The sequence below is a fragment of the Amphibalanus amphitrite genome, unplaced genomic scaffold (genome assembly GCF_019059575.1).
Source record: "Amphibalanus amphitrite isolate SeventyFive unplaced genomic scaffold, NRLGWU_Aamphi_draft 001974F_arrow, whole genome shotgun sequence".
NCBI classification, from domain to species: Eukaryota; Metazoa; Arthropoda; class Thecostraca; order Balanomorpha; family Balanidae; genus Amphibalanus; species Amphibalanus amphitrite.
Genome location: NW_024883467.1, coordinates 52,479 through 79,511, shown reverse-complemented (window position 1 = coordinate 79,511; position 27,033 = coordinate 52,479). Strand labels below are relative to the sequence as shown.

The 27,033-nt window shown below is 48.0% G+C and overlaps 1 protein-coding gene across 1 annotated transcript; it reads left to right on the top strand.

Annotated features, from left to right (window-relative positions):
• Nucleotides 1-27,033, top strand: LOC122375975 (netrin receptor UNC5C-like). Its single transcript, XM_043355595.1, has 18 exons — nt 1-114; nt 1,692-2,045; nt 12,222-12,506; nt 13,378-13,545; nt 15,153-15,317; nt 15,741-15,782; nt 16,750-16,896; nt 17,165-17,317; nt 18,730-18,927; nt 19,534-19,647; nt 20,432-20,572; nt 20,918-21,081; nt 21,728-21,851; nt 22,192-22,301; nt 22,930-23,076; nt 23,319-23,510; nt 25,723-25,895; nt 26,430-27,033. The coding sequence occupies exons 1-18, from the start codon at nt 12-14 to the stop codon at nt 26,599-26,601; spliced, it is 2,952 nt and encodes a 983-aa protein (XP_043211530.1). The 5' UTR covers nt 1-11; the 3' UTR covers nt 26,602-27,033.

Here is a 27,033-nt window from a genome sequence, read left to right as displayed (position 1 = left end):
TTTTCGTCAATATGTCAGCACTAAATGTGCTGCTCGTGTTCCTATGGACTGCAAGACTGGCCGCGGGATTCGGTCCGTTTCTGGACCCCGTTCCACACTCCAGTACCGACGACGGTAAGCAGTAAGCTTTTTAATTCACTGATAGTTGCTGATTAAAAAGAAAAGAGAAAATAATTTTATTATCAGAAAGCAAAGCGAGGGGTGTCGTGTTCTATGTTTGGCATTGCTGCCCACACCTTTGTAATTGATATCTTAAAGGGACCCTCCCACCTTCAAAAAAGTTAATGAATTGGCATGAAAGTGATGTCGCTCGGTTCAGAAAGAGCGAAAACGAATATCTACCAAATTTCACCGAAAAATATTCACCGGTTTTCAAGATATTATACTTTTACTTTTGTTAACTTTTTGGGATCTCCGCTGTTCCTAGCGACTTTATTTAAAAGTGCGGCATTTGTTGCGCGCAACGCAGCATATACCACCGCGTGCTACAAAACGTTTTAGTCAAACATTTAAAAATCGTTAGATATCTGCGCTGACGTCACACATTCAGAGGGGTATTCCTATGCATTAGCCCCTCTGAATCAAAATGCTGCAATTTTGAAATTCAATATTTCCGATTTAAGGCATTTCTCGATGTTGTGAGTGCCGAAACCGGTAATTGTGAGCCAGGGACCCCATTTTGGCTATCTCAACTCAAATCTAATGTTAAGGTGGGAGGGTCCCTTTAATCTATCTATTATAATTGATATTTATTATTGATATCTCATTGATATCTTATATACGCAATCTCGTGATTTGCATACTCAATGGCTCAGTCTTTTCTTTGTTATTTGCACCATGATGATGGCCAGAGAATAAATGATAGGTGCTTTAACAACAATTCTGAGTTAATAAAATGACAGACAAGTTTCTTTAGTCGTGTAGTTCGTTCAATGTTAGCATGGATTAGAAGCTGTGACACCAGTTGGGTTGGACCTCGAACCGTCAGTTCCCTGGTTATGCCCTTCCGGTCTCTTGGTAAAGTACCAATGCCCTCCTCACACCACCTTCTTGAAATTCCGACTGCATCCTTTGCAACGACCATGTCACAAAATGTCATTCCGGACTACCAAAGAAACCGCCTGATCCCCTCCGAGATTATTACTCCGTCTTTTTTTAGCCTTTATCCAGCTGACGGTTGACATCCGACCAATTTGGCCCGATTGGCGGGATTCTTTCTCAGTCTCCATAAGCACGCTACTTAAATTCTATTAACTCAATAGGCGGTTGTCTCCTGCAACTGTGCGCGGGTGACATCAAGATGGCCGTGCGACAGGCTACACTGCAATTGAACTGTCATTTCTAAATGGATGCTGGATTCCTCTGTGTGCGCTGAAGAGTCATTGTACTTGCAAATTGAATAATGTATATTGCCTGCTGCGTAGAGGGAATAAACTGACTCATACGCAGGAGTCACTTCTTGTACCTTACTTTTAAACTCAACAAGTCGCATAAGTAATAAATACATCATGAGTATCTGTAGCATGATGAACATTTAAGATTTGTTTGTTTCTTATGTAGACGATTTATTCCAATGCAACAATTAAGTACTGGAAAAACTTAGGTAGGTACTTGATATAACCAATCATGCCCATTCTGATTCGTACTTACAAAATTCCTCTGACATAACTTCACTTGTTTCCCTTTTGCAGATCTTCTTCTACCAGACGTGCTACCAACCGGACCCAGCCTCGACCAATCAGATCCCGTGTTTCTCGAAGTCCCCGCCCCCGCATATGTGCGTCGCAACAAGCCGGCGACCTTGACCTGTCGCGCGGCGCACGCGCTACACCTCTTCTTCCGGTGCAATGGCTACCTAATGGCGGACGATGAGCATTCAAGAGCGGACTATGTGGACCCGGAGACTGCCATTAGGCAGCTGGAGCTGAAGCTGGCAGTGACTCGGGGAGCTGTGGAGAGCTACTTTGGGGAGTACAGGTGCAATTGTACGGCGGTCAGCAGCCGAGGCAGGAAGACCAGCCCGACGGTCAAGGTCACAGTGGCATGTGAGTACACTCTCTGACAGTGGGTCGTGTGCGTGTAGAATATCTTACAAAGCGTGCGTTCGACATCCGGAAAATGAGGGATAATTATCCGGGATCACCGGTAATAATTTAGTATTGCAAGGACTATCGATGCAATAAGTCATGTTTTTTATTGCTTTTGCTTCAGTAATGGCTCTTTTACTCATTGGCATGTCCGTTGTGCACGGTGTTAGCCTAAAACACCGAATGATCCCGTTGATCCCGGAAAATTATCCCTGATTTTCCGGATGCCGATTTCGCACCAAGTGTGCCCTGTACCCAGACACCCAGACTTTAAACGTTAGATGGTAGAATAAGATGGAAAAATAGCAAAATGCAAACTATTTTACAACATACAAAGTATAGTAAAAAATACTTCATTACACCCACTCAAAGAAAAAAAACACTTCACCGCAATTATAAGAATTGTCGTAATTCAGGAAGGGACGTATTTCGAAATACCATCCTTCTTTTACCCTTCTGTCTTCAACCGTCTCCAACATTACCATTCCCCACCCGTGCGCATTCAACTGAAGCCATTATTCCGCTTCCTGCAGGGTTCTAGCACCCATCAGTGGGTGTGCTCGCAGACCCTCTGCGCCTGCGGCAGCTGAGCACGTTCCCTGTTCTCAAACGCTGCAGAACCCATGACCATTTTATGAGTGCTCTGCCTTCAAATGCAGCAGATGTGCGGACCCATAGGTGAAACCCAACTGCTCATGCAACGCCAAATGGTGCTGTGTGAGCACCGCTCTAAAACTGTCTCTGGATGTTATGGGCGCCGGTGGCTGTGGAGACATGCCTTTAGGGCGACCGTTCCGGTTTCTAAATAGTCGATAACTGCAGACTACGTATGCAAATAAGTCTCACGCTGCGTGCCACCGATGCGGTGCTGCAGGCGCCCTGCATTGGAAAACGGTGGTTTTCGCGGTAGCTATGCCATTATTGAGCTATTTCTGGGTGATGATGCATGCATCAGCATTCGCACACGCTGTTTCTTCCAGAGCTGTCAGTTGAGGGAAAAAATTCATCCCTGTCGGGTACGATGATCAACATGCGTGAATAGTAACGAATGCGGAGAATTAGGTAGGTGTGTTTTTATTTATTCGAGCGAGAACGACGACAAAATCCAAAAATACCATGGTTCATGGTGGCATTTTATAATTTTGTCATCAACTATATCGCTTTGAAATATTTATATCGCTATTATTTGAAAAAACGATCAAACACATCAAATGCATGTATACAGTAGCGCTTTGGTGTCTGTATGCAGCCGTTCAGCAACTTCTGTTATGGAGACATTCCGATAATCACAGTTACCCTTGACTACCAATAACAAACCAGCAAAAAGCAGATGCATAATGCATTGTATCTACCTCCACAAAAAGGCAGCTAATCCAATTTGTCGGGCTTCTGATCAGAGTGTCGAGACAGATCTTCGACATCTCTCCCCCCGCCCCGCCCCCCCCCCCTCTGGACACGGAGTCTGTCGCTGCGCTACCTGCAATGTCCATATCCTGATGTTATCAGCTGAGTTCTGTTGGCACGCTCCGTGCCGCTCTGAGGGGCGCCATGTACGTCTCAGGCGACGATCATGCTGCGCCATGTTCGTCTCAGTGCGGCGATAGTGGCGCATAATCATCTCCGGGTCGGTGCGAGGGGATGTGGGGTGAATCAGAGATGGCTTGTGGGAACTGGGCTGGGTATTGGATATGTATGGTGTGAGCAGTTGTTTAAGGGGGACGGTTTAGTGGACTGAAGCAGGATGCCATGGAAGTGCCCATCTACACAAGGTCCTATCCCATAACTTGTGTTACTTAAATACGCAGAACGATTGATGTCGTCTCCGGCTATGCTGAGTTTACAACCACGACTTTTGTAATTCCACATGGTTGTTGTTTTTTCCTTTTGGCAGGCTCCGACCACATCCATCCAGCTATATCTAGTCATCACTTGTTAATTGTAAAGGTGCAAAGTCAAAAAATCAATATTGCATCATATTCCAGTGCGGTCTTGACCTCTTACAGTTTCATCTAACTTTTAAATGCTGTTCAAAATTCAAAACAAACCTTCAAGATTCCTTCCTGAAGTAAATTTTTGCTCTGTAATCACCCAATACAGATTCACTTGTGAGCTTTCCTTATCATGAATCCGGTACTGTACTTTGTTGTGGTCTGCATCCCTTCCCTGGGAAGGAAATACATGCGAGCTTATTTTCCTTCCAAGCTTGTTACACAATTTTCCTAGTTACCTACCGTGATTAATTGTTGATGCTGAATTGCACAATTATTATATAATATTGATCAACAACTCTGAGTTCGTTCGGTTCTCTCTCGCTCCCAAATTTTCAAATTGTCAATGTTCGATAAGAATTACCAACAAACTGATACAACAACGCAGTACGAAGCTGGATAACCGATTCTGGTTCGTGAACATCAGCAGGATGTGTCATGCATGTAGCAGCTACATGAAAACCTCTAACCACTTACAAAATGTTACAAACACATGTCTTTTCGAAGAAAACGGTACCTACCTTATTGTGTGTTGGCTTTGAAGTCCACACCGTCAAGTTCCATTATCCATCTTAACCTCCCATGTCACGTCCGCTGTTTTTTTTTGGGGGGGGGGGGTGTTACAGTGCAGATTGCATGCTGCCGGTTGTGATAGCCACTCTCTGCATGCAGTGTGAGCGCTGAACCACGGATTGATGTTGGACAGAATCACGGATGACTTCATGCAAACCTCTGAGATCTGGTCCGTTATAGTCGCCCAGATTTGGGCCCTGATGGCGCCTGGACGATGAGGAACTCGACCGTAAAGCATGGAGTACGGGATTACGACTCAGATTGTAGATTCCCGGCGACATTGGCTGCGGAAGGGTATTTAGCGTTGCATTGCTTTTTATTGGCTTAGACTAAATGTGACACATACCGGGCTTGTTAAACCGTGGTGCGGAAGGAAGATAACAAACTTCTTACTGAGTTAGTTAGTTTGTCACAATCTGCTCAAAAAAAGTTTAAATAAAACTGGAAGTTGTCTGCTCCCGATTGTCTATCGTTTCTCATATTTTTGTTCAAATTTGCCACAAATTTCTGAAAGGTAAATGGATTCAAGAAGGATAGTTCCTCAGATATATCTCCCGTGAATCGTATGATGATTTTCGGTAACAGATGATATGTCACACCATTCAGTAGATCCATTAATATCGGCCCACCGGAGGTCAAGTGTTTTGGATCATCAATTACATTCGGATGCCTGTTTTTGTTGGCGCTGAAGCGAAAAGCCTCGCGGCAGTTCGGCAGCTGTCATTCTGTTTGCATTGTTTTTGACCGTACGGCAGTACCACGACTGATCTGTTGGGTTTTTCTCCATCGAAAAACGGCTCCATCTGACAGCCTCAGAGACAAACTAACCCGGGGTTCCGCGGGAGCGGCTAGAATTCCAAAGGTTCCGGACACCAGTGAGTCGCCGTCCTCTAGAAAAAGGAAGTTGAGGTTCTTTGAGATGTCACAACATTGATGAAGAAACTTGCGTGGACTGCAAACAATTCTTTTGTTTCGTCTAGCCACATCGTTAGCATTGCATTGCTATTCATATATTTATACCCACAAACGTTTTACATTCTTTTAGCGACAGGTGTGGTCGGTAATCAATCCAAGCCGCAGCCTAATTTATCCCATCCGTCACTCTTCAAAACGCACACCAGACTTCCTAGCTTCTTCCTACTAAATTGGCGCTGAAGCATAAGCTAGGCGACTTCCTGGCTCGGCTGTTAGCCTCTGAGGAAGCTAGGCTGCTCCTATGCCATGCTCGCCTGTCCCTCCATTGGCCAAGAGGCTACCAGCCTCTGCGTCCCCATCCCCATCGTCACTGTACCATCGCTATCGATGCCACGCATCACTGGAACGCGCTCCGCCTCGCCCGTCAAACGACCTGTCAACCCGGGAGGGTGACGGACCACTTTGACGGTCGGCCGTGACAGCCTGCTTTGACAGATGTTATGAGCCGCCGTCTCTGACGCATGCCGTCGACGACCGGTCTTATCGGCGGCCCGTTTGACTCGGCGGCTTCTGGATCGTATTATGGAGGGATTATATGCAAGAAATTAAACTGTCATATATAATAGGATTAGTGTGTATTGTGCTGGGTAGCTCTTTTGAAGTTTGCTGTCACTACATGTGATGTGTGCCTGGGCTATTTTTGTGTGTTGAAAGTAATGTGGAAACATTAAGTCGAAATATGATTCCGAACGATGAGCGTTCCTTGCATTCAGAATGATTTTTATATGATTCCTGGGCTTGGGCTCATCACTAATAGCATGTTAACGTCATCGAGACTTCCTAAGAGTTTAGAACATTCAAAATAATAAAAGGTTTCAGAAAAATATAAACGTGAAGCATAGAGATTTCGATGAGCTTTAAACTAGAGTTCAGTCAAGCTGCATGACCACTAAGCAATACTTAACATCACTCAACTCCAAAGGTGCTCGATTTCTCACAAAAGCCATTTCATCGAGATTCGTGAGAAAACTTCATAATGTGCTTAGCTCGCTAAGATGTTTCGGTTCTAAACCAGGAAACAATACGGATAATACCCTAACAAGTGGGGCTATTTTCTCGGGCTCATAACTAAGCTGTCACGAAGGCGCACCACTCTAAAGTCGGCCCGTGAAAAAGTGTCTTTAATCGCGTTCATTATCACCGGGCTGGAATATCTGTGGTAAGTGGCCCAACAAGAAAAGTCGCTTCACTGTTATGGAAAACTCTGGTAAATGTCCAGATGGGGCTCAGATAAGCCTGACGAGGGCTATAGGAGATGTCGAAAAGGCATGGACGCGGACTACTTGGAATGGAGTTCAGCTGTGCTCGTGGTATATATTGTGATCTGGTTCCATTTACCTAGGTAGTCTTTTGTGAACGTTTACAGGCATTTATGACTTTTGGATGGATGCAATATAAGATGTAGGTATTAGATATTTACCGAATAGTTAATAACGAATAGCGCCGATAGAAATGCTCATAGTTTGTCTGAGTTTGTCCAACACAGGGGCGGATCCAGGAAAACTCAAAGGGGAGGGTCATGAATCGAAGTGGTGCCCCTACCTATACCCAAAATTAAAAACTCAACGGATTTCGTCCACTTCATTTTGGTGGTGCCCCCATTTTCAGTTTTTTATTTTTATTTTTTATTTTTAGTCAGTATCTTACCTCTTAGCCACAACCACATTTACCAATTGTAAGCAAGTATATATGAATGTGCTATGTGTATATATGTTGTGGACGCTGAGTAATGAGTACTTACCAGGAACGTTATCAGGTAAGCAAATCGTTGTCAGTCCGACGAACTTGACCCTGGCGTCTAAAGGGTCTGTCCTTGACACTTCAGGCTTGTCAGGGGCACCAAAGTCCTTCCAGGGACACCACAAACCTGTCAGGGGCACCTACGGCCTTGTAGGGGCGCCACAGGCCCGCCAGGGGCACCACAGGCCTGCCAGGAAGCAGGGGCACCACAGGTCTAGCAAGTATACACGACAGGCCTGTCAGGGGCACAACGGGCCTGTTGGGCCCATGAGCACCCCTAGGGGCAGGGGCACCACAGTCCTCCCAGGGGCACCGCAGGCCTGTGAGGGGCACCAGCGGCCTAGCAGGGGCACCAGTCAACACAGGCCTGCCAGGGGCACCACAGACCTGCCAGGGGCACCAGAGGCCTGCCAGGAGCACCACCGACCTCGCAGGGGTAACTTGGGCCTGTCAGGGCCCAGGGGCACCACGGGCCTGTCGAGAGGCACTTCAGGCTTTTCAGGGGCACCATAGTCCTCTCAGGGCGCAGGGGTAGCAGGGGCACCAGAGGCCTGCCAGGGGCACTACAGGCCTAGCAAGGGCACCACTGGTCTATCAGGGGCACCACGAGCCTGTCATAGCCAGGCATCTCAGGCTTGTCAAGGCCCAGGGGCACCACAGGTCTGTGAGGGGCACCAGCGACCTAGCAGGGGCACCAGTCAACACAGGTCTGCCAGGGGCGCCACAGACCTGCCAGGGGCACCATAGGCCTGCCAGGGGCACCACCGGCCTCACAGGGGCACCTTGGGCCTGTCAGGGGCACGACGGGCCTGCCGAGGGGCACTTCAGACTTTTCAGGGGCACCAGTCCTCTCCGGGCGCAGGGGCACCAGAGGCCTGCCAGGGGCACCAGCGGCCTAGCAAGGGCACCAGAGGCCTGCCAGGGGCACCACAGGCCTAACAAGGGCACCACGGGCCTGTCAGGGGCACCTCAGGCTTGTCAGGGCCCAGGGACACCACAGTCCTTCCAAGGGCACCGCAAGCCTGTCAGGGGCACCAGAGGCCTGCCAGGGGCACCACAGGCCTAGCAAGGGCACCTCTGGCCTGTCAGGGGCACCTCAGGCTTGTCAGGGCCCAGGGGCACCACAGTCCTTCCAGGGGCATTACAAGCCTGTCAGGGGCACCAGAGGCCTAGCAAGGGCACCACAGGCCTGCCATGGACACCACAGGCCTGCCATGGACACCAAAGGCCTGCCAGGGGCACCACCGGCCTTGCAGGGGCGCCTCAGGCCTGTCAGGGGCACCACGTGCCTGCCGGGGACACTTCAGGCTTGTCAGGGGCGTTACAGTCCTGTCAGGGCCCAGGGGCACCAGGCCCGTGGTGTCCCTGCTAGGCCTGTGGTGCCCCTGGCGGTCCTGTGGTGCCCCTGTCAGGACTGTGATACCCCTGATAGGCCGGTGGTGCCCCTGGAAGGTCTTTGGGCCCCCGGGCCTCAAGGGGGGGCCATGACCCATGTGACCCCCCCCCCTTGGATCCGCCCCTGGTCCAACATGCTTCCATGGCATAGGTCCAATCCGACAGTTTCACATATGAATGGTGTGAAGTGCTTTAGTGAGGAACATATACAGCTAGTATAAATAGAACATATGTAGCTAGAATAAATACGTGAAGAATCATTGACCTTTTCCTCGAAGAAGTAAAAACAATGCTATAAGTTGTAGTTCATGCGGTGACCTTTCGGCCACAAGCCTTCGTCAAACCAACTAAATAATACGATACAAAATTGAAAATTTGAATTTTGAATTGTGAATTTTGTATCGTGTCATTTTGTTGGTTTGACGAAGGCTTGTAGCCGATAGCTCACCGCATTAAATATAACTTTTGGCATTGTTTATACTTCTTCGAGGAAAAGGTTAATGATTCATCACGTAGTTTCACATATTGGGTCATTTCGTTGCAGTTTCGTGCAAAACATCAGTTGCATGAATGTATTTCGGGATACCAGGTTAGAAGATCAAGCCCTTTCCTTCTTGTAATATATTGATGGTCCAAAATTATCCGAACGATCGCCTGTTCCTACCCAACTCCTATCCACTGGCCGGAAACTGCTCTCTTTGTGCGGGCGTTCTCACGTTAGACTCGTGCTTTGATAAACCACCCCTTTGCTTTGATAGCCGGGACAGCCTTAAACCCGCATGTATCTGTAGTGTTTGTATTGTCACCTTGACAATGCGTCTTCAGTGTATCCTCTGTGTGGTATCCTTTGTCGGCAGTAGGGCTTTGTGAAGGACCACCTTAGTATTGAACTCTCCCGCTTCATTCAACTGGGTAGCTACTGTGTATCACCGGGTATTGTAACTCCCGGCACCTGCCACGGCTCCCCTTTCTGGCTCTGTCCTTCAGACAGTTACCCGTCCCATCCTTTACAGTCCCTCTCCCTCCCTCTCTTCACCAGTCCTTACTCCTCCCCAACTCTCCCCTGTGAGGGTACTTATCCGCTCCTCCACAATCTCGGGCAAATCAGTCCGTCGTAATCGCTCTCCGATCGTCCCACCCTTTCCCGCGGCCCTCGGCCCTCACCACCCTGTCAGCCTATTGTCCGGTGCTGTCAGCTGTTTGCGTTGGTCTTTTTTCTTCTTTTGATGTGCCCCCGGCCGGCAGGCCGAGTGATGAGCCATTGGGACACCGCGGGGGAGGGGCGGGAGGGGAGGGGAGGAGGGATTGGTTTTTGTGGGCCGCCTGTCGGTCCCAGCGGAGGAATTGGGAGGACAGAGTGTCCTCAGAGCAGCGGTAAACACTCGCCGGCCGCGACTGATTCTGACGACGATGACGCGCTGTGTTTCGGCTGCGCCGGAAATGTCAACAGAGCACCACTTCAGCTGTATCCGGACAAACAGACCATCAGTGGCAGTACAGTTAGTTTGCTTTGGGATAATATTTCAGCTGAGTTGTTGGCTGGTTCTTGATCTGTGCAAATAGCGAGTTGACTTGGTATGTGCTCTCCAAATCCTTTTGAAACAATCGACATCTGCTCTGCGGCTTTTAATGGGCGGTGTTAGTGGCCTAGCCTCACTTGCAGTCTCTGAGCCTCGGTGGTTTGTCCAAAGAGCATGTAACCAATGGATTTGATTGAGCCCCTTCCATGACCCATTCAAATCAAGCACTGCGTATTGAGCAAGCTCCCTGCTCAGATGTCATTTAAGATGAAATGAAGGAACAAAACAATACATTTTGCTCAGCAAAGCTCACACGCGTCATTTATTGAATTGGTAAACGTTATCTACGAAATGCTTCGTGCCAGGCATAGATCGTGAATGAGGAATGCGTGAAATATCAAACACTCGTACCGTCTTGATGCATCGATTAGGGTAGGTACCACTTGTCTGATTTTATCACACTTTGTTTATGTTACACGAACTGGAATGCACCCACTAATAGCGCACAATTCGCTGGCAAGCGACAGCCGATAAAACAAATCGTAACCATTGGACGATTCGAAATCGCTCGGCCTTTCGACCTCTGCACCACTTTATTATGATGGCAATCGTGTCGGCTGGGGCGGTGCATCGTCAAATTACCTCTCCATCTAGGCTGTTATCTGATGCCCCAGTCGTCTGATTGTCTTCGCCGTTCCTCCACACTCTAACCACGCCCTCATCACAGCCTCTTCTCGTGACTTCTAGAACATTTTCCTCTCGGTGAGCGGTCCCATAAGCGGGATCCTAAAACAATTAACCGACTATGTTTTGTCACGATTCTTTCGACTCCCCTCCCAACATTCACCGTCCGTAATCTGTCACGATTCTCCCCCCCCCTACGCCCCCTCCGATGACGGTGCGCGGATGGCGGCCGATGACGCCCACCGATGACGCCCCCTCTTTCTGACGGTCGTCATCACGCACTGTGATGTCACGCCCCGTGCATTGTCGACCATTTAGATCGGTGACGAGATTACTGTAAGTGGTTGGTTTTATCAGGAAGGCGAAGTGGCGTAGGCGGGAAGAATGGCATGGGACAGAGCGTGGGCTGGATTTATAGATGAATGGCAGTGGGTATGGCTGTATGAGGTTTTGATGTATGAAATATGATTGTTGAGGTATCTGATGACTGACGTCTTCCTCAGTAACTTTTGTAAGCAATCGGGCGTCTACATGATTGACCGCTAGCTGTCACGTTTGGGTGGCCCCCTTGGAATCATCAAAAAATATTAGAAGCCTCAGTTAATCGAATTCAAATGCACACAGACATAAACAAAACCCTAAGTGTAAGACACCACAATTTTCGTAATATCGATCAGCATCTGGGTCTAAGACAGAAGTCCCTGGCCGACAATTTGTACACAGCCAAAGCAAATGCTAAATGTCAAAGAAGCAGACAGAACAAGAAATTTTACCCGCCTTTCTGTTCGATTATGTTTGGTAAAGGCGTGAAACTGCTCCCGGAACTGGCAACGGCTACAGAGCCGGACGCTTCATGGCTGGCTCGAATCGATAATGAGTTCAGCGGTCGAGTCATTAACGCCAAACAATAGCGATCGGTTTCGGCCGTGGTTCTAAATAGAATCGAGCAGGCACTGTCACATAATTGGTCATTATTGTTGAAAAGCTCTTACCCAAGGACGTCGTAATAACATGGATTGTTTATGATGTGGAACCCTCATGCTCAATTGTATGACAGCGGATGATGTGACTGGTTTCTTTTTAGTAAACCAACGTGAAGACGTAGATGGTGTTCCTTTCTATGTAGTGCCTGCTCAACATTATATAGGTATTTCTTCGTCTTTTACTCTCTCGTCCTGCCGTTCATGATCCGTGGATGTGTCCCAACGTTCATTGTCCGAAGCATCATCTAATGAAATAAATTTTATCTCTGTCCACAGACCTGAAGAAGTCGTTCGCCACAGCACCACTGCCCGACTCTGTTCAAGTTGACCAGACTGTGGAACTGCGCTGTAAGCCACCTTCCGGGGAACCAACTCCTTCAATCAGCTGGACCAAGAACGGCGTCACCATCGACCCCAAGCAGGACCCCAACTACATCATCTCCAAGGAGGGCAACCTCCTCATCGTGGCCGCCAAGCTCTCCGACATGGCCAACTACAGCTGTGTGGCAGAGAACGTGGCCAACCGGCGCGTCAGTCCGCCAGCACGGCTCACTGTTTTCGGTACGTACCGAGATGTTTCCCGTATTTGGGGTGTGATAAATTGAAGCCACTGCCGCTCAATATGTAACGCATAGGGGATATTGGCTATCATCGTATTGCAATATTTATGAAATACCTCACACCAGGCGCATATTGAAGACGGAGCAGATGAATGGTTTTGATATGTGTCAGCAGCGGACTGGTCACTGATATTCCAATGCGGCTGGTCATACCTGGCTTGTGCTCCCACATCGCTGACAAGTTTGGAATGAAGTCGTCACCAGCGCTAGCGCGCTTGGCTATCACTTTGTAGGTGACTCAGTGGCAAAGAGCACGTCATTGCTCGCTGAGGGAGCGCTCCTTTTGGGGATATCTGTAATGGGAAGGGGCACAGAAACCGCAGAGGTTCCTGTCGTTACTAGGGTGGGGTTATCGGTTTAGGTATACGGTGTGTCACCCACGGAGGTAGGGCAGAGGCAGATCGAGGTAGGAAATCCGTAATATAGCGTGCATTTGGACAAAATAAAGTTATTTATATAGACGAACATTTGTAGTACAACATCTAGAGCATAGAATATAAACAAGAGTTCTTTTGACGTTGTGTCTTTCCAAAAACTGTCTCCTAGATGCGCCTTGGGCACTGACGGAATCCATGATAGAAATGCGATTAAGGAGCTACCATGAGTCTCGTTAGTTGATATACGTCACCCTAGTCAGATCTCAAAGCTCTGATGTTGTTGTTCCAGTCGTCGATTTCTCTTCGTTGAATTTAGAAATATTGGGGCTGTTTCAATAAAACCTCCCTTCTCAGCTTTATTTCAGTGGACGGCGGCTGGTCGAGCTGGGGGTGTGTGGTCCAGTAATGACGTCTCTCCTTCCCTCTCTATTCCAGTGGATGGCGGTTGGTCCAGCTGGGGCGTCTGGTCCAGCTGTGAGCCCGCCTGCGGGCCCGGCCGACGCCAGAGAGTCCGTACCTGTGACTCGCCCCGACCCCTGAACGGAGGAAGATCGTGCCGAGGCCCGCAGCAGCAGACTGCCGAGTGTAGCTCACACTGTCCGCGTGAGTACGGGGCGAGGGGAGGGGTCTAGTGTCCTTTCAGTACTGAGGAATAAGGGAGCACCTGAAGAGGGGACGAGGGGAGGACTCTGGTGTCCTTTCAATACTGAGTGACTAGGGAACGAGGTAAAGTCTGGCGTCAGTGCATTGCTGAGTGACTAGTGACAGTATGGAGGTGAGGAGGCGAAGTCTGATGTGCTCTCAATACCTACTGGAGAAGGTGGGGTCTGGTGTCCTCTGGGCAGGAGGTGGGGTCTGGCGTCCTCTCAATGCTGGATGAGGTGCGGTCTGGTGTCCTCTAGGCGCTGGGTTCCGCGTGAGTAAGGAGGAGGGTGGGGTCTGGAAGTGACACCCTTTCGCCCTGCACGCGGGGGCGGGGGTGGAGATTCTTGTGTCCTGTTGTATTGGGTATAGGAGGCGTCCTCTGTAAACCAGGCTTCATCAACATATAGGTACACAAACCCAAATCCCCGAAACTTAGCTTACTTGGTTACCTGTGCCTAGGTTAGTTACCACTTACCGGACCACTTTAATTCTTATTGTCTGGGTACAAACCCCATTCACTAGAATCACACGGAAATCTTCCGTATCGCCACGACGGCTTGCGTCATTATGATTCACGCGGCAATTTGTACCGTTTGCGTCGTGTTGGTCCGTCTTCGACACCTGCCTTCCTCAGTTTACGTACAGTGCCGCCCCCGGAGCACATTTTCCGGCTGTGTTTGCAATGAAACTGGTCCACACGCCCCCCTGTCTGCAAATGTAGCTATTTATGGCGATGATAATGTCGCAGGATGTATTTTTGTGTCGGGATGGTTGATATTTGAGCCTTCTTTGCCGTCAACTGGTGGTCACATTTGGACGCGTCAGGTGACACCTGTTTTCATTTGGAGGAATTTCATTGGTGGCATAATCGTAGGCGGTTATAGTTTTAAGGTAGCTCTGACTGCAAGACTGTCTTGATGAAGCACCTGATAAGTCAATCGGTTCGCTCCTAATTTGGTGCATTTTTTGTGGCGTCATCACCGATATAGGCAGTGAGGATATCGGTTTGTCGCTAAATGGTGGTCGCACGTCATTATGACGTCAGTATGATATCACAATGTGCTGCTGTTCAGTGTATGTAGTGGGCGGTAGAGGTTGGCTGTTTTTAACACACTATTATGCATATATTGTCCACAGCATTTGAGACGGAAGGAATGTTCTTGCTATATTGTGTGACATCATATAGTTACTATAACGTCATATGTTCTGAAGTTCCAGCAGTTGTGGACGGCGATTATTAGTTGTCCGCATGACGTCATATGTCCTCTGCTCCTAGCGGTAGGCGGCGACTGGTTGTTCTTATGACTTCATATGTTCTATTACTCCCACAGTGGCGGACAGTGGCCACTCTTTGTTCTTATTACGTCATATGCTCTGTTTCCTCCCTCAGGTTTGGACGGCAGCTGGTAGTTGTATTTGTGACGGTATATGTTCTGTTGTTCCCAACGTCCAACGATGGACGGCTGATCTGTATCCTTATGACATCATTATCTAATGCTTCCACAGCGGTGGACGGACGGCCGCTCGCTGCTGTTATGACGTCATATGTTCTGTCGCTCCCCCAGCGGTGGACGGCGGCTGGTCTCCGTACGGTGATTGGTCGGCCTGTGACATCACCTGCCGTCAGAGCCGGCAGCGGACCTGCTCCTCCCCCTCCCCGGCCCAGGGGGGCAGGCCTTGCTCCGGGGCAGACAGGGAACATCGCAACTGCTCTGCTGTCGACTGTCAAAGTAAGTACCTCACTGTAACAGTCTGTTATTTATTACACTATGTTGGAATCATAGACTATCAACTGCTCCGCTGTCAATTGCCAAAGTTAGTATCGTGGTATAACACTGCTACTTATTTATTGCAAGATGCTGGAACCGTAGACTGACAACTGACTGTTGCGCTATCGACCGTGAAAGTTGCTAGAGTATCGTAGCTTTTCAACTTTCTCACCTTGTTTGTGAGAGTATGTAAGAAATAAGAATACACTCTCGCAAGACAGAATGTACTATGTATTATAACAATGTAACCACTGGGCTAACGTAGGAAGGAAAGACGTTTGTTTAGTTTGATATGTACAGTGCGTTTCACATCATGCATTATATTGGTAGCAATATTGTTGTCGTTTTTACACACATGTCTGATACAACTCGTTCATTCCACAGACGCCTTAGCTGTGCTTCGACATAACTCGGCTTCAGACCAAGGTATGTTTGAGACTTCTGTCTACCACGAAACAGAAGTGACGAATGACTAACTGACAATCAGAAACTATTCTCGGACCATACGTCATTTATGATTGACAGCTGTCAAAACTGGAGATAACGCCCAGATGAGATGAATGAGTCTAACGGGGCATACCTACGGATTAGACAGAATGCCAGAAATGAGGGACACTTGCTGGTTGACATTCACGGGATATAGAGGATTCTTCATGGCTCCGAGTGGAAGATAAGGATATCTTTTCCAAGCGGGTTACTGAAAAACCGAGCGACGAAGGAGCGAGGTTTTTCTGTAACACGCGAGGAAAAGATATCCGATCTTCCACGAGTGAGCCATGAGGAATCCTATATCTTTCTATGTTGAGGTTTATTCTTAATTAATAAAATATTATATTTAAATGCATTCATCTATATAAAAGTAGATTCAGAGTAGTATGTTCTTATTTCATAAGTTTCATCCATAAACAACCATTAAAAATGTCGTTCGGTTATTGACCCATCATCACATGAACTCTTGATTTTTCGCTATGAACCCTCGAGACCTTATCTTTGCATCTCAGAGGGATGCAGATATAACAAATTCTTATCTTTGCATCTCAGAGGAGTGCGAGATAGAAATATCCCTGCACTGTAGACCCAATGGCAAATAAACCTCAACTAGAAAGATAGTAATCAAAAGCCTCATTAACCTCCAGAAGGATACTGCGTTTAATTGTAAATATTATAATATATTTTGTCTGCTCCTATGATTAAACGACTCGATCAGCTTGTCGTGTTAAAGATAATTCCAATCCCTGGTCGGATTATATCCTTTATTTATGCATATCAATGGTATAATGTCTATACATCAGCTCAGTTCATGTATAGTGGTGTACTAGTGCGTTGTTGTCCCATTTCGTACACGACATGCTGTACTGTGGTATGCTGACGCGTATCCTGTGCTGTATTTCAGCGGCCCGTGCAGTGGCCAGGTCGGACGTGGCGCTGTACGTGGGTCTGGCCGTGGCTCTGGTAGTCTTCCCACTGATAGCTCTGCTCGCTCTGAAGCTGTACAGAAGGAAGGGAAGGGGACAGAGCATGTACGGCCTGACGGAGAGAGGTAAGAAGCTGGAACCTTGAGATGGGTAATATGAGTTAATGCACGAATTGGCTAACATAATTTTAAAAGTGTGTATGTTTGACTTGATTTAGGCTTGACTTTGGTGCTTACAAAATAGCAATACAGAAAGAAAGTTGCTTCTAAAAAAGGCTCAACACAAGTAACCGCTAAACCTAGGTAACATGAAATGAATAAAATGAAATTATTAAATGACATCTGCTATTTCCCTCATTATTTTCATTGTATTTGCGTCTCTTGGCTGCGTCAGATTACGAGTCCAAGTATTACGACCACAACAAGAAGCCTCTCAGCTATACGCCTGACCTGACGGCGACCGTGACCTCTGGGCTGGGGTCAACGCCCCCGAGCCGGGTCACCGACTACGGCTACAACCGGCTGGACGCTGGCTATCGGAGAACTGGTGAGAGTTTAACTCGATAACTATACCTAAGAAAGCGCCTGAATCCTGCACGTGTTCTGATCACTTGAAATGTACGAGTATAATTCGGAGAAACGTGTGTGAAAAGCTGTGAGAGAAGAGAAATATTCTCATATTTATATGGGGCAATATAAAAGCCCCGTACATTAACAGCGCTTGCGCTTTAAATCTGTTCTTTCTTAGGTTTGTCAGACTATAATAGTGAATATGCACCCTCTAATCTACCTGTGTGATATGTAAACGGACATGGTAACTGTGCTTATGGCATGCGAAATGCTGCTCGATGATCTCATCTGTCAATGAAAAGGTTTATGTAGATATGACTGTGCTTATTGCTTGCGAACGCTGCCAGATATTCTCACAAGTCGATGAAAATTCGTATTTACTCTTGCACGAAGAAAGGGCTTAGGTAGATAGTAGGGTGAATGTAGGATGGATAGACACACTCTCCTCAAGTAACTTGAAGGTCAATGGCATGTTGATGTTTGTAGAAGATAACAGAATCATTTTAGATGGTGTTGAGGACGATTGTAAGCAACTGGACGATTGTTGAACAGCTGAGGGAAGCCTGCCACTGGTATGTTTAAAATTGGCATAGAGCCAAGCATCCAATTTACATTTCTTTGTGTGCATATTTACATAGCTCTTTGCGTATGCATGTGCCCTTTTCTCCACCCATGGCCAGTTTCAAGAACACGTCAAGCAAGATAGACTCGATAACTCGATTGTTGGAAGCCATCGCGACCTTGCCTGATAGGTGTTTCGTCCTTCCATAATGCATCTTCGACGTACCCACGCTACATATATTCAGCACATTAGAGTCACATTACCGTGGGTCGAGTCACGACTCTGTCGTCGCCGTGCGTTTTACCGTGTTCGTCCGGCACGAGTCGTGATCATGGAGTCGTGACTCGTGAGGCTAGTGACTCACGATGGTTGCGAAGATGGTGCTGACTCGGCTAATGTATCTCGTGATAGAGAGACAGGTGATCTACCGAAAAAGTGATAAAGTGCTGAATAAAGAGATGAAGTCGGAAAAGGACATGCAGAAGTGCACCTCCCATATTTCGCAAGTTACTGAGAGCATCCGGGATGAGGTCAAACAAGTTGACGAGCCTTGTATGCCACGGTAGGCTTTAGCATTGGCCATTGACTCAACTCAAGTTGTATCTATGCGTCAAAGAAGCAGCTGAAGCTACATGCTGCATGTAATCGACCCTCAACGGATATCCTGAAATACTTGATTGTTAGCGATATTCCTCATATCCCGTAAGATTGATCAAACTCGTATGAATTAATCACGAACTATTATTTATTCTATAAGCGTGGAGCCTGCCAGCACGCGAAAGTCAACCTGTGTATCATCTTCACGCCTGTTCTCTGGCTCGTTTCAGGACTGCTGGGCCGCTCCGAACCCCTCTACGACGAGCCGCTGCTGCCGCCGCCTGGCGGGTCGGTCGGAGCCACCTCTAAAGCGGCTCCCGACGCGCCCTCTATCGGCTCCCGGAGCTCCCAGCGCTCCGCTGGCTCCTCCGGCTCCGCCGGCTCCCGCAGCACGCCCCATCACAGCTCGTCGTCCTACTGTAGCTCACGTGAGTTGGACGCAGCTTATTTTTTGTTTTGTTTTCTTTTCTTTTTTAACTTTAGATAACGCCCGAGTCCCGACGAATTGCCTGTCGTGTTACTTACTCTATTGAAGCTTACGCTCTACTGCCCCACTTAGGTCATTTTGTTCTCTTGTAGCTTGCCACTGAAGTGCTAAACTACAGCCTTACATATTTGAAACGGAACGTGTTTCATTTTGCCTATAGATCATACTTTTTGGTGGTCTTTGTCGAACCCAAATCCGCTCACTGAGTTATCTTGAGTCTCAAACCGCTTAGTCGCAATCAACTTCCATGGTCATCAAAATGATAACATATACTCGTAATAGTCATTTTGATGTTTCATCAAGGACTCCTAGGTAACGATATCTAATTTATACGCCGACAACTTATCATTGATGGAAGGCCTAGGCCTTCCATCAATGATAAGTTGTCGGCGTATAAATTAGATATAGTCATTTTGATTAGTAGGTCCAATGTGGCAGAAAATATTGACGAGATCAATCTATCGTACCTTCAGCAACTCCATGAGGGTTGCTGAATGTTTCTTCCAACCTTTGCCCTACGACATCTAACAGAGCTGTTTCATTTCAGCGACATCTCGCCCGAATTCTCTGTACGACGCGGAGCCGTCCTCGTGTCGCCAGTCGCTGCTCTCATCGCCACTGCCATCTAGTGTCAACCCTGACAACCTCGAGTTCGGCACAGGTCAGTTGGCGGCGGAGCGTGAGGAAATGATTGCACTCTAATGAATGTTCCTCGCCTTGTAACATCTTTTTTCTGGCTGCTTTGAATAACCCGTGATTTGTTGCCTGCTCTTCTAGCCCACACCAATAGCATCTCGTCATTGTGACCCAATTTGGGTTATTTTCACGCTGGTCCACTTAATCTTGGAATGACCTCCTTGGCTTATCATTAACATATATCATTATCACCCCGCCAGTCGTTTCCATCCTCAGGACATTCGAATCACTCTCCTTCACGCCGTAACCCCCTCCGGGCTAGACAGGCAACTTTATCTCATGCGGGCTGCTCCCTTGGAGCGGCGCCGCTGCTCCCGAGGGAGCGCACCCCGTAGCCGTGTGCAGTGAGTGCCTTGGGGCTGGGTGGCCTGTCCTCTGGACGGGCTCAGCCCCGGCGACTCACTAGGGTGCCTGCCCAGACCAATGTCTCTCCAAATTCTTATCATCCTTTCGGCTCTGAAATGGTCTTGTCAGACCGAAAGAGCCTGACCCAACAAAACTAACAAAACAAACGTAACCTCTGTAATTTGGCAGGTCACCGTTTTGACCTCACGGTGACTCTTCAGTGAGCTCTTTGACATGTCGGTGACCTCCACTTTAGTCTTATACGTCGTGCCATGGCAGCGACCTCTATGACCGCACAGTAACCTCTCTGCCCTTCCAGTGACCTGTGACGACCTATCGGTACCTCCACTATTTGACATAACAGTGACCTCTATGACCTCACAGTAACCTCCCTGCCCTTCCAGTGACCTCTGCCGGTGCGGTGCTCAGTCTGCCCAATGCCGGTGTAACCCTGGTGATTCCCGAGGGAGCCGTCCCGGCTGGACAGGCCGAGGAAGTGTATCTGGCCGTGGCCAGTGACGCGCGAGAGAAGCCGCAACTAAATGGTGAGCGAGATTGGGAAGTGGTATATGGTCTTAAAGGGTACCTACATACAAAGAAAATACTTGCTGCGAATTGCGATAGATGTCTGATGCCCCATGAAAGATGTTATGCTTTTATATAATAGTTGCTATGATTTCTAACGCATTTACTAGGCTTGCTTCTTCTGTTCTTTTCTAACGCAAGGTATAAGAGTAGGTGCCCAAATTATTGCCACCATATCAATGTTCTGTCCATATAAACATATATGAACACGAACTAGGTATGTACAACCGGATCGCATTTCTCATTTCTGTAAAAGATGTTTGACATTATCCCCAAAGTTGACCCTCCCCGACCCATTCTTACAGAGAACCAGACACTTCTGTCTCCGGTGATCCTGGTGGGCCCTCCGGGTACGCAGTTCCTAAAGCCTGTCGTCGTTGGCTTTCACCACTGCGCCAATCTGAAGACGTCTTGGCTGACGTCTGTGCACGTTAGCGAGAGTCCGGCAGATGAGACTCCTCAGTGGCAGGTGAGGCGAAGTTGGCGTAGTTCTATGGTGTAGGTCTACCTGGGTCGGGTAGTTTACTTTTGATCGCTGAACTCTAGCTTATCTAGTTTAGTCTGTTTAAGTGATAATTGCCTAACCATAGTCGGCGCGGGGTAGCTTGGGGAGCGTTTGGGGAACGCTTGGGTAGTTATACCGTTTCCCCGTACGAATCCCGCGCCACTAGTTCCGCGTACAAAGTATCTCAAATGCCAAGTGAATGCTCCGTTTTCCCCAGGCAAACGGTCGGGGTTTCCCCAAGTATGTTTTAAGCCCGCCATAGGGCTTCCCCGTATAGGGGAAAGCCTCGATTTGCTGGCTGGGGAGCTATTGCGAAATGATAATTGTAGTTGACGCCCCCATAATGCCCCAATAAACAAACAATCTCATGCTATTCCTGTCAGGATTTTAGATGGTTTTAAAGAAACAATATGATACACTCTTGTGTTAAATGATAAATATAACATATTGTTGTCTTTTACCTACTGTAAGGTATCAAGGAAGTCAATGTTCATTACGGAAATGGAGAGTTTTTGTTGCCAGTTGATTGAGTGTATAGCCTAACATCAATTAGTATGATTATTGATAATAATTGTTAACCGCAGTTACTTTATTTCTGTCTCCTTTTCAGCGAGCGGTGACTCTAGGTCAGGAGACCATCAACACACCGATTTACGTGCAGCTGGACCAGGCCAAAGCCTACGTTCTCACAGACTGCCTGCAGGCTCTGGCACTAGTTGGAGAACCATGCACTGGTGAGATAAAGAAAAAAAAAACAGTTGGACATCCCAAAACTGTGAGAAATGAAACACGTGACATAAAACATGAAACGTAGAACTTGTTCATGTCAAAACGCATGTGGCAACTCTTGTTCAATATTTTGCGGCTTTCAGTGGCTTTTATTGATGGATCGCACACGGCGCATTATCTAATGAATTTCAGCCTTGTGGATAACCCTCAATTACATCAAAAATAGCCTTCTCGGGTCGGCAGCGCTGGGACTCGCCTGACTTCCTGAACCCAATCAGCAGCATTAATGCCTCCGTCGCCCTGCAATGACGCATTTAGTCACTGATCTCTCCGTTTTGTCGACAGCCCCGGCAGTGAAGAACCTCCGTTTGGCAGCGTTTGGCCCCCGTGTGGTGTCAGCTACAGAGTCCTGCGTGAGGGTCTACATCATGGACGATACCCGCGCGGCTCTGGATGTAAGGAGCGGGGGAACAGGGGGTTTGTTTACTCTGGGTGTATAGTGGGGATAGTATGGGTGTCCTTATAGGGGTAGTGTAACGGACTCACTGAGATCATAGTGTAATTAGGTACTTTTGTTTTGTGTGTAAGGGGGTCGATTGGACAGCTGGGATGTTTGAATGTAATCTCCACTTAGTTGGCATATTTGTATGAGTTTTTAGTGTAACGTGACTGCTTAGATTATCTTTTTTATAGTCAGCCTTAAGCTCAGGACTAAGCTTTTAGCTTTTAGTTAAGCTTTTGGCTAAGGGCCGTATGAAATTTGTAAGATTCGTAGTTACTGCTTAGGTAAGCTAGTCGAGCTTTGTGGTCCCTTTTAAAATAACGAACGCAGTGCATATCACTACACCGTCATATTCTGACATTTCCTATTTCCTCCTACAGAGTTTGACATCTTCTCTCCTACAGTATACTCGTATGACATCTTCCATTTTCTCTCATATTGTCTGAAATCTTCCCTTCCCTGCCGCATTGTGTCTGACATCTTCCCTCCGACATATTATCTTCCCTTTACTCACACACATTTTCTGGCATCTTCCATTCCCCCGACAGAGTCTGACATCCCCCTTCCCTTCTCTTCCACAGAGCGTCTGTCAGCTGGAGCGGCGCCTGGGCGGCAGGATGATGGACAAGTCGAAGACGCTGCCGTACCAGAGTGGCGGCGCAGGTCTCTGTGTCACTTTGGAGGACCTCAGTTTGGGGTGGAGGTGTCGCTCTCAACCCTCGCAACAAGTCAGTGCCAGTACACTTATAGCATTGCAGGTTACTACACTTATAGCATTGCAGGTTACAACATGTCTTCTGAATGCCTTCTGAAGAAAGAGGGGCTATGAGAAATGAATGTATTCTGTGAAATTTTCATCATAGGCTCTCTCATATAGGCCGTGCTAGCCAAGGCCCTAAAACATAGTGCTAACGAACTGTCATTCCCTGACATAGCGCGTGCATTAATTGATATTTATATCTCATTACAGGAGATCCCGCTCCGACACGTGTGGAGCGGCGCGTGCTCCCTGCTGCACGCGTCGTTCAGCCTGGAGCACGTGGGTCACGCGGCGGCACGTGACAGTCTGGCGTTCTCGGGTCGGATTCAGGTGTACCAGCGGTGCAGCCAGATCCGACGCCAGGTTCTGCGTGTGACGTCATCAAGCGATGGGGATAGTCAGGTAATAGAGCGAGTTTGGAACGGGTTGTGGAGTGTGGTGATGTCATGGTATGCGCTATATTTAAACGCTACTTGTATTGGTAATTATATTATTCAGATGGGAAACACACTCTAATTTGATCAAAACAGAGACAAGGTGCTCAAGCGACAGAAAAAGTGGAATTTATCACCGTTTAATTCTCCTTTGCGACCTTTCATACAAAGAATATCGTGTACTGTTATGTAACTTATGTTATGTTACCAGTAAAACGCCTTTTGGGCGAAGAACGAGCGAGCGAGATAGTGAGCCCTGCACGTGCGCAAGGGCGAGAGGGTACTTCCAACGGGCTTGTGCAAAGCACCCTTCTAACCGGTCGCTAGCGGTGTGCCAAATTTGAACGCAATCGGCCCAGCCATTCCTGAGATCTGGAAGCGGCATTCTGCACGTGCGCACGTGCAAAAGGGGTCCAAACTGACTTTTGCACGGCACCCTACTAACTGGTCCTCAACTGTGTACCAAATTTGAGCGCAATCGGCCCAGCCGTTCTCGAGATCTGGGAGTGCCCCCTGCACGTGCGCACGTGCAGTAGCACCCTAACCGCAACACATGGGACTGCATTGCCTGGTGGGTGCCTACCTGTATGTCAAGTTTCAACGAAATCGCCCCAGTAGTTACCGAGTTATTGAAATGGGAACAAATTTGGCACCTCTGCTTTTTGCATTTTGCACGTGCAGTGGGGGTCCCTCACATAGATCAAGAATATCCTACCTTTGGTAGAAGGGATGCAGTACCCTACAAAAATTACCGCAAGACAATCGCCCAAGCGGCTGCTGAGATATGGGCCTCTCAAAATCACTACTTTTGCAAAACAGCTTGAACACCCTTGACTTTTCACGTGGCACGTGCCACGACGGTCACTGAGATGTATCAAAAGTAGTCAATTACGGGGTAGAAGGAATGGGGCTACCCAGCAAAAAAGACCGCAGGCCAATCGGTCCAGCGGTTGCTGAGATATAAGCCTCTCAAAAGCGTTACAGGCCGGGCCGGGCCGGCTCGAGATCTGGAAGCGGCACCCTGCACGTGCGCACGTGCAAAATGGGTCCCAACTGACTTGTGCACGGCATCCTACTAACCGGTCCCTAACCGTGTATCAAATTTGAGCGCAATCGGTCGAGCCGTTCTCGAGATCTGGAAACGACCCCTGCACGTGCGCACGTGCAGCAGCGCCCCAACTCTGGCACATGGATATGCAGTGCCTAGTGGATGCCTACCTACATGCCAACTTTCAGCGCAATCGGCCAAGTAGTTATCGAGATATTGCAACAATTACAAAACGGACACCTCTTCGTTTTGCACGTGGCACGTGCATAAGGGGTCACCTACATGCATCAGGAATAGTCCAATACTTGGTAGAAGGAATGAAGCTACCCTACAAAAATTACCGCGTGTAAATCGGTCGAGTGGTTGCTGAGATATAAGCCTCGCAAAAGCGTGACCACGGCCGGCCGGCCGGCCGGCCGCTCATACTCAGAAATTTCCGTTAATCTAAGGAAAGACTACGCTCGCTTCGCTCGCTCCGTAATTATTTTAAGATTTTATTCACTTGGGAGTTGGGGCGGAACCACGTTTTATCAAACAATGCTCGAGCAACCAAATAGACTTGTATCAAAAGGTAGTTTAAGATCGACTATGGCTTCATAAGTCGGCCTGCCAAACACTAAAAAGTAAAAAGCGTATTGCGCATTTCGCGTATTGCGCCAACTAAAAATATCCCGAGCTCGAGTGATGTTGTGCTTTTTACTATGAAACTAATGGCTCATATATGCGATATTGCTTCGATTTTATTTCCGTTGGTCTAGCAAAGAAGGCGGTTGGTAGGTACTTCTAAAAATAACTTTTCATCATAAGTCTTACTGGGTGGTGGTTATTTTGATAAAAATAACCAGGACTGGCGTATAACTAAATCGTCTTGGTACTAAAGGTTTCAACAACCAAGTTCATACCGACCTCAACTCAAACTCGACGACCTTTTTACCTAGCCTATGATCACCTTTGGCCTAAATATTAAACCATGGACCACACTGTATACCTGGTGTGCACTCTGCGGTAAAGAGGTCTATGGTTCAACATTAAACCACCTCCTGGTCTGACACATGACCATGACCTGACCTGACCTGACCTGACCTAACATAACCTTGCTCGTGGTCTGACCTCTGGCTATTGTGTGTTACAGGCTGGCGTACCACCTCCAGTTCGACCGTCCCCGGCGTCTTCCACATTCTCCTCCGAGCGGCCCGTGGGCAGGTTATCAGCCGAGACCAAGCAGCGACTGTGTCAGTGTCTGAACCCGCCGAATCCCTACGGCAACGACTGGAGAATGCTGGCACAGATGATGCAGGTCAACAGGTAGGCAATGAGCCAAATTTGTAATATGCTGCCAATAACTTGGTCACAAAGCTGTCAGCAGGCAATGAAAGGGTGGTTCCCGCTGCCTGTGTTAAATGCCTGCATCGATTGGTTATTATCGAATGGGAAATGTTATTGCTGTTTGTTTATTATGACAGATGTATTTGCAGGGGTGGTGGTTTATGTCTTTCTTTGGACGCCAAAATAGACATTCGCAGCCTTCCATGTACCCTATTGATACACAACCAACCATCATTCTCCACTCATCTAGTTTTTGCTGTTGATTTCGAGCAGTTTGTGGTCATAAGCCCCCAAATCGCACGCAACTGCGAAGTTTATAGCTAAATGGTGTTTGCATCACGCTCAAGTCATTATTAAAAGCGTTCATTTGTCTCTCAACAATGCCAGTTGTGTGGACTGTAATTTGATTGCCGTTGAAACTGCTTTTCTGCTGCTGCTTGCTGCTTAAATTCATTTAAACAAGTCATTATTCCTATCTGCCGCACACTAAAACCTCAACTATTTTCACCACAGGTACGTCAACTACTTCGCCACCAAGAAGTCTCCGACGGAGCCGATCCTGGACCTGTGGGAGGCGCGGCACCCTGAACAGTCGTCCTGTACGGAACTAATCAACATTCTGCGCATTATGGGTCGGGAGGACGCGGCGCGCATCGTCCAGGCTCAGGCCGGCCTGCGCGTCTGACCTTGAGGAATGTGTTCTGACTTCTGATTGGTGGAATTCACCGACCTTGAGGGGAGTTGCTTGATTGGCTGGTGGAACTCACTGGCCTTGAGGGGAGTTGTTTCATTGGTTGATGGAGCTCACTGGCCTTGAGGAGAGCTTCCTGATTGGCTCCCAGCAGCGTATGATGACCTTGAGGAAAGCTCGTTGATTGGCCCTGGCGAGATGAATAAGACTGGTGGCCTTGAGCACGCGCTTCTGATTGGCGCTGGCTGTTCAACTGCCTCGAAGGTTGACTGACTGCAGGAATCTGCCGGATGACTGACTGCGAGGCTCTGTTGACTGATGTCGTAGACTCACGGACGACTGCGACGTGGAAGCCTGAAGCCTACTGCAGCTGTTTCCATTACCATTAATTGATATTGCCAGGCTTTCGACAAATCTGAAGCCATT

Bases quoted from the DNA above. Each gene is read 5' to 3' on its own strand.
- LOC122375975 (XM_043355595.1), top strand. From the start codon at position 12: ATGTCAGCACTAAATGTGCTGCTCGTGTTCCTATGGACTGCAAGACTG. The intron at 115-1,691 runs GTAAGCAGTAAG...TCCCTTTTGCAG, and splicing joins ACACTCCAGTACCGACGACG to ATCTTCTTCTACCAGACGTG. The intron at 20,573-20,917 runs GTGAGCGAGATT...CCATTCTTACAG, and splicing joins AGAGAAGCCGCAACTAAATG to AGAACCAGACACTTCTGTCT.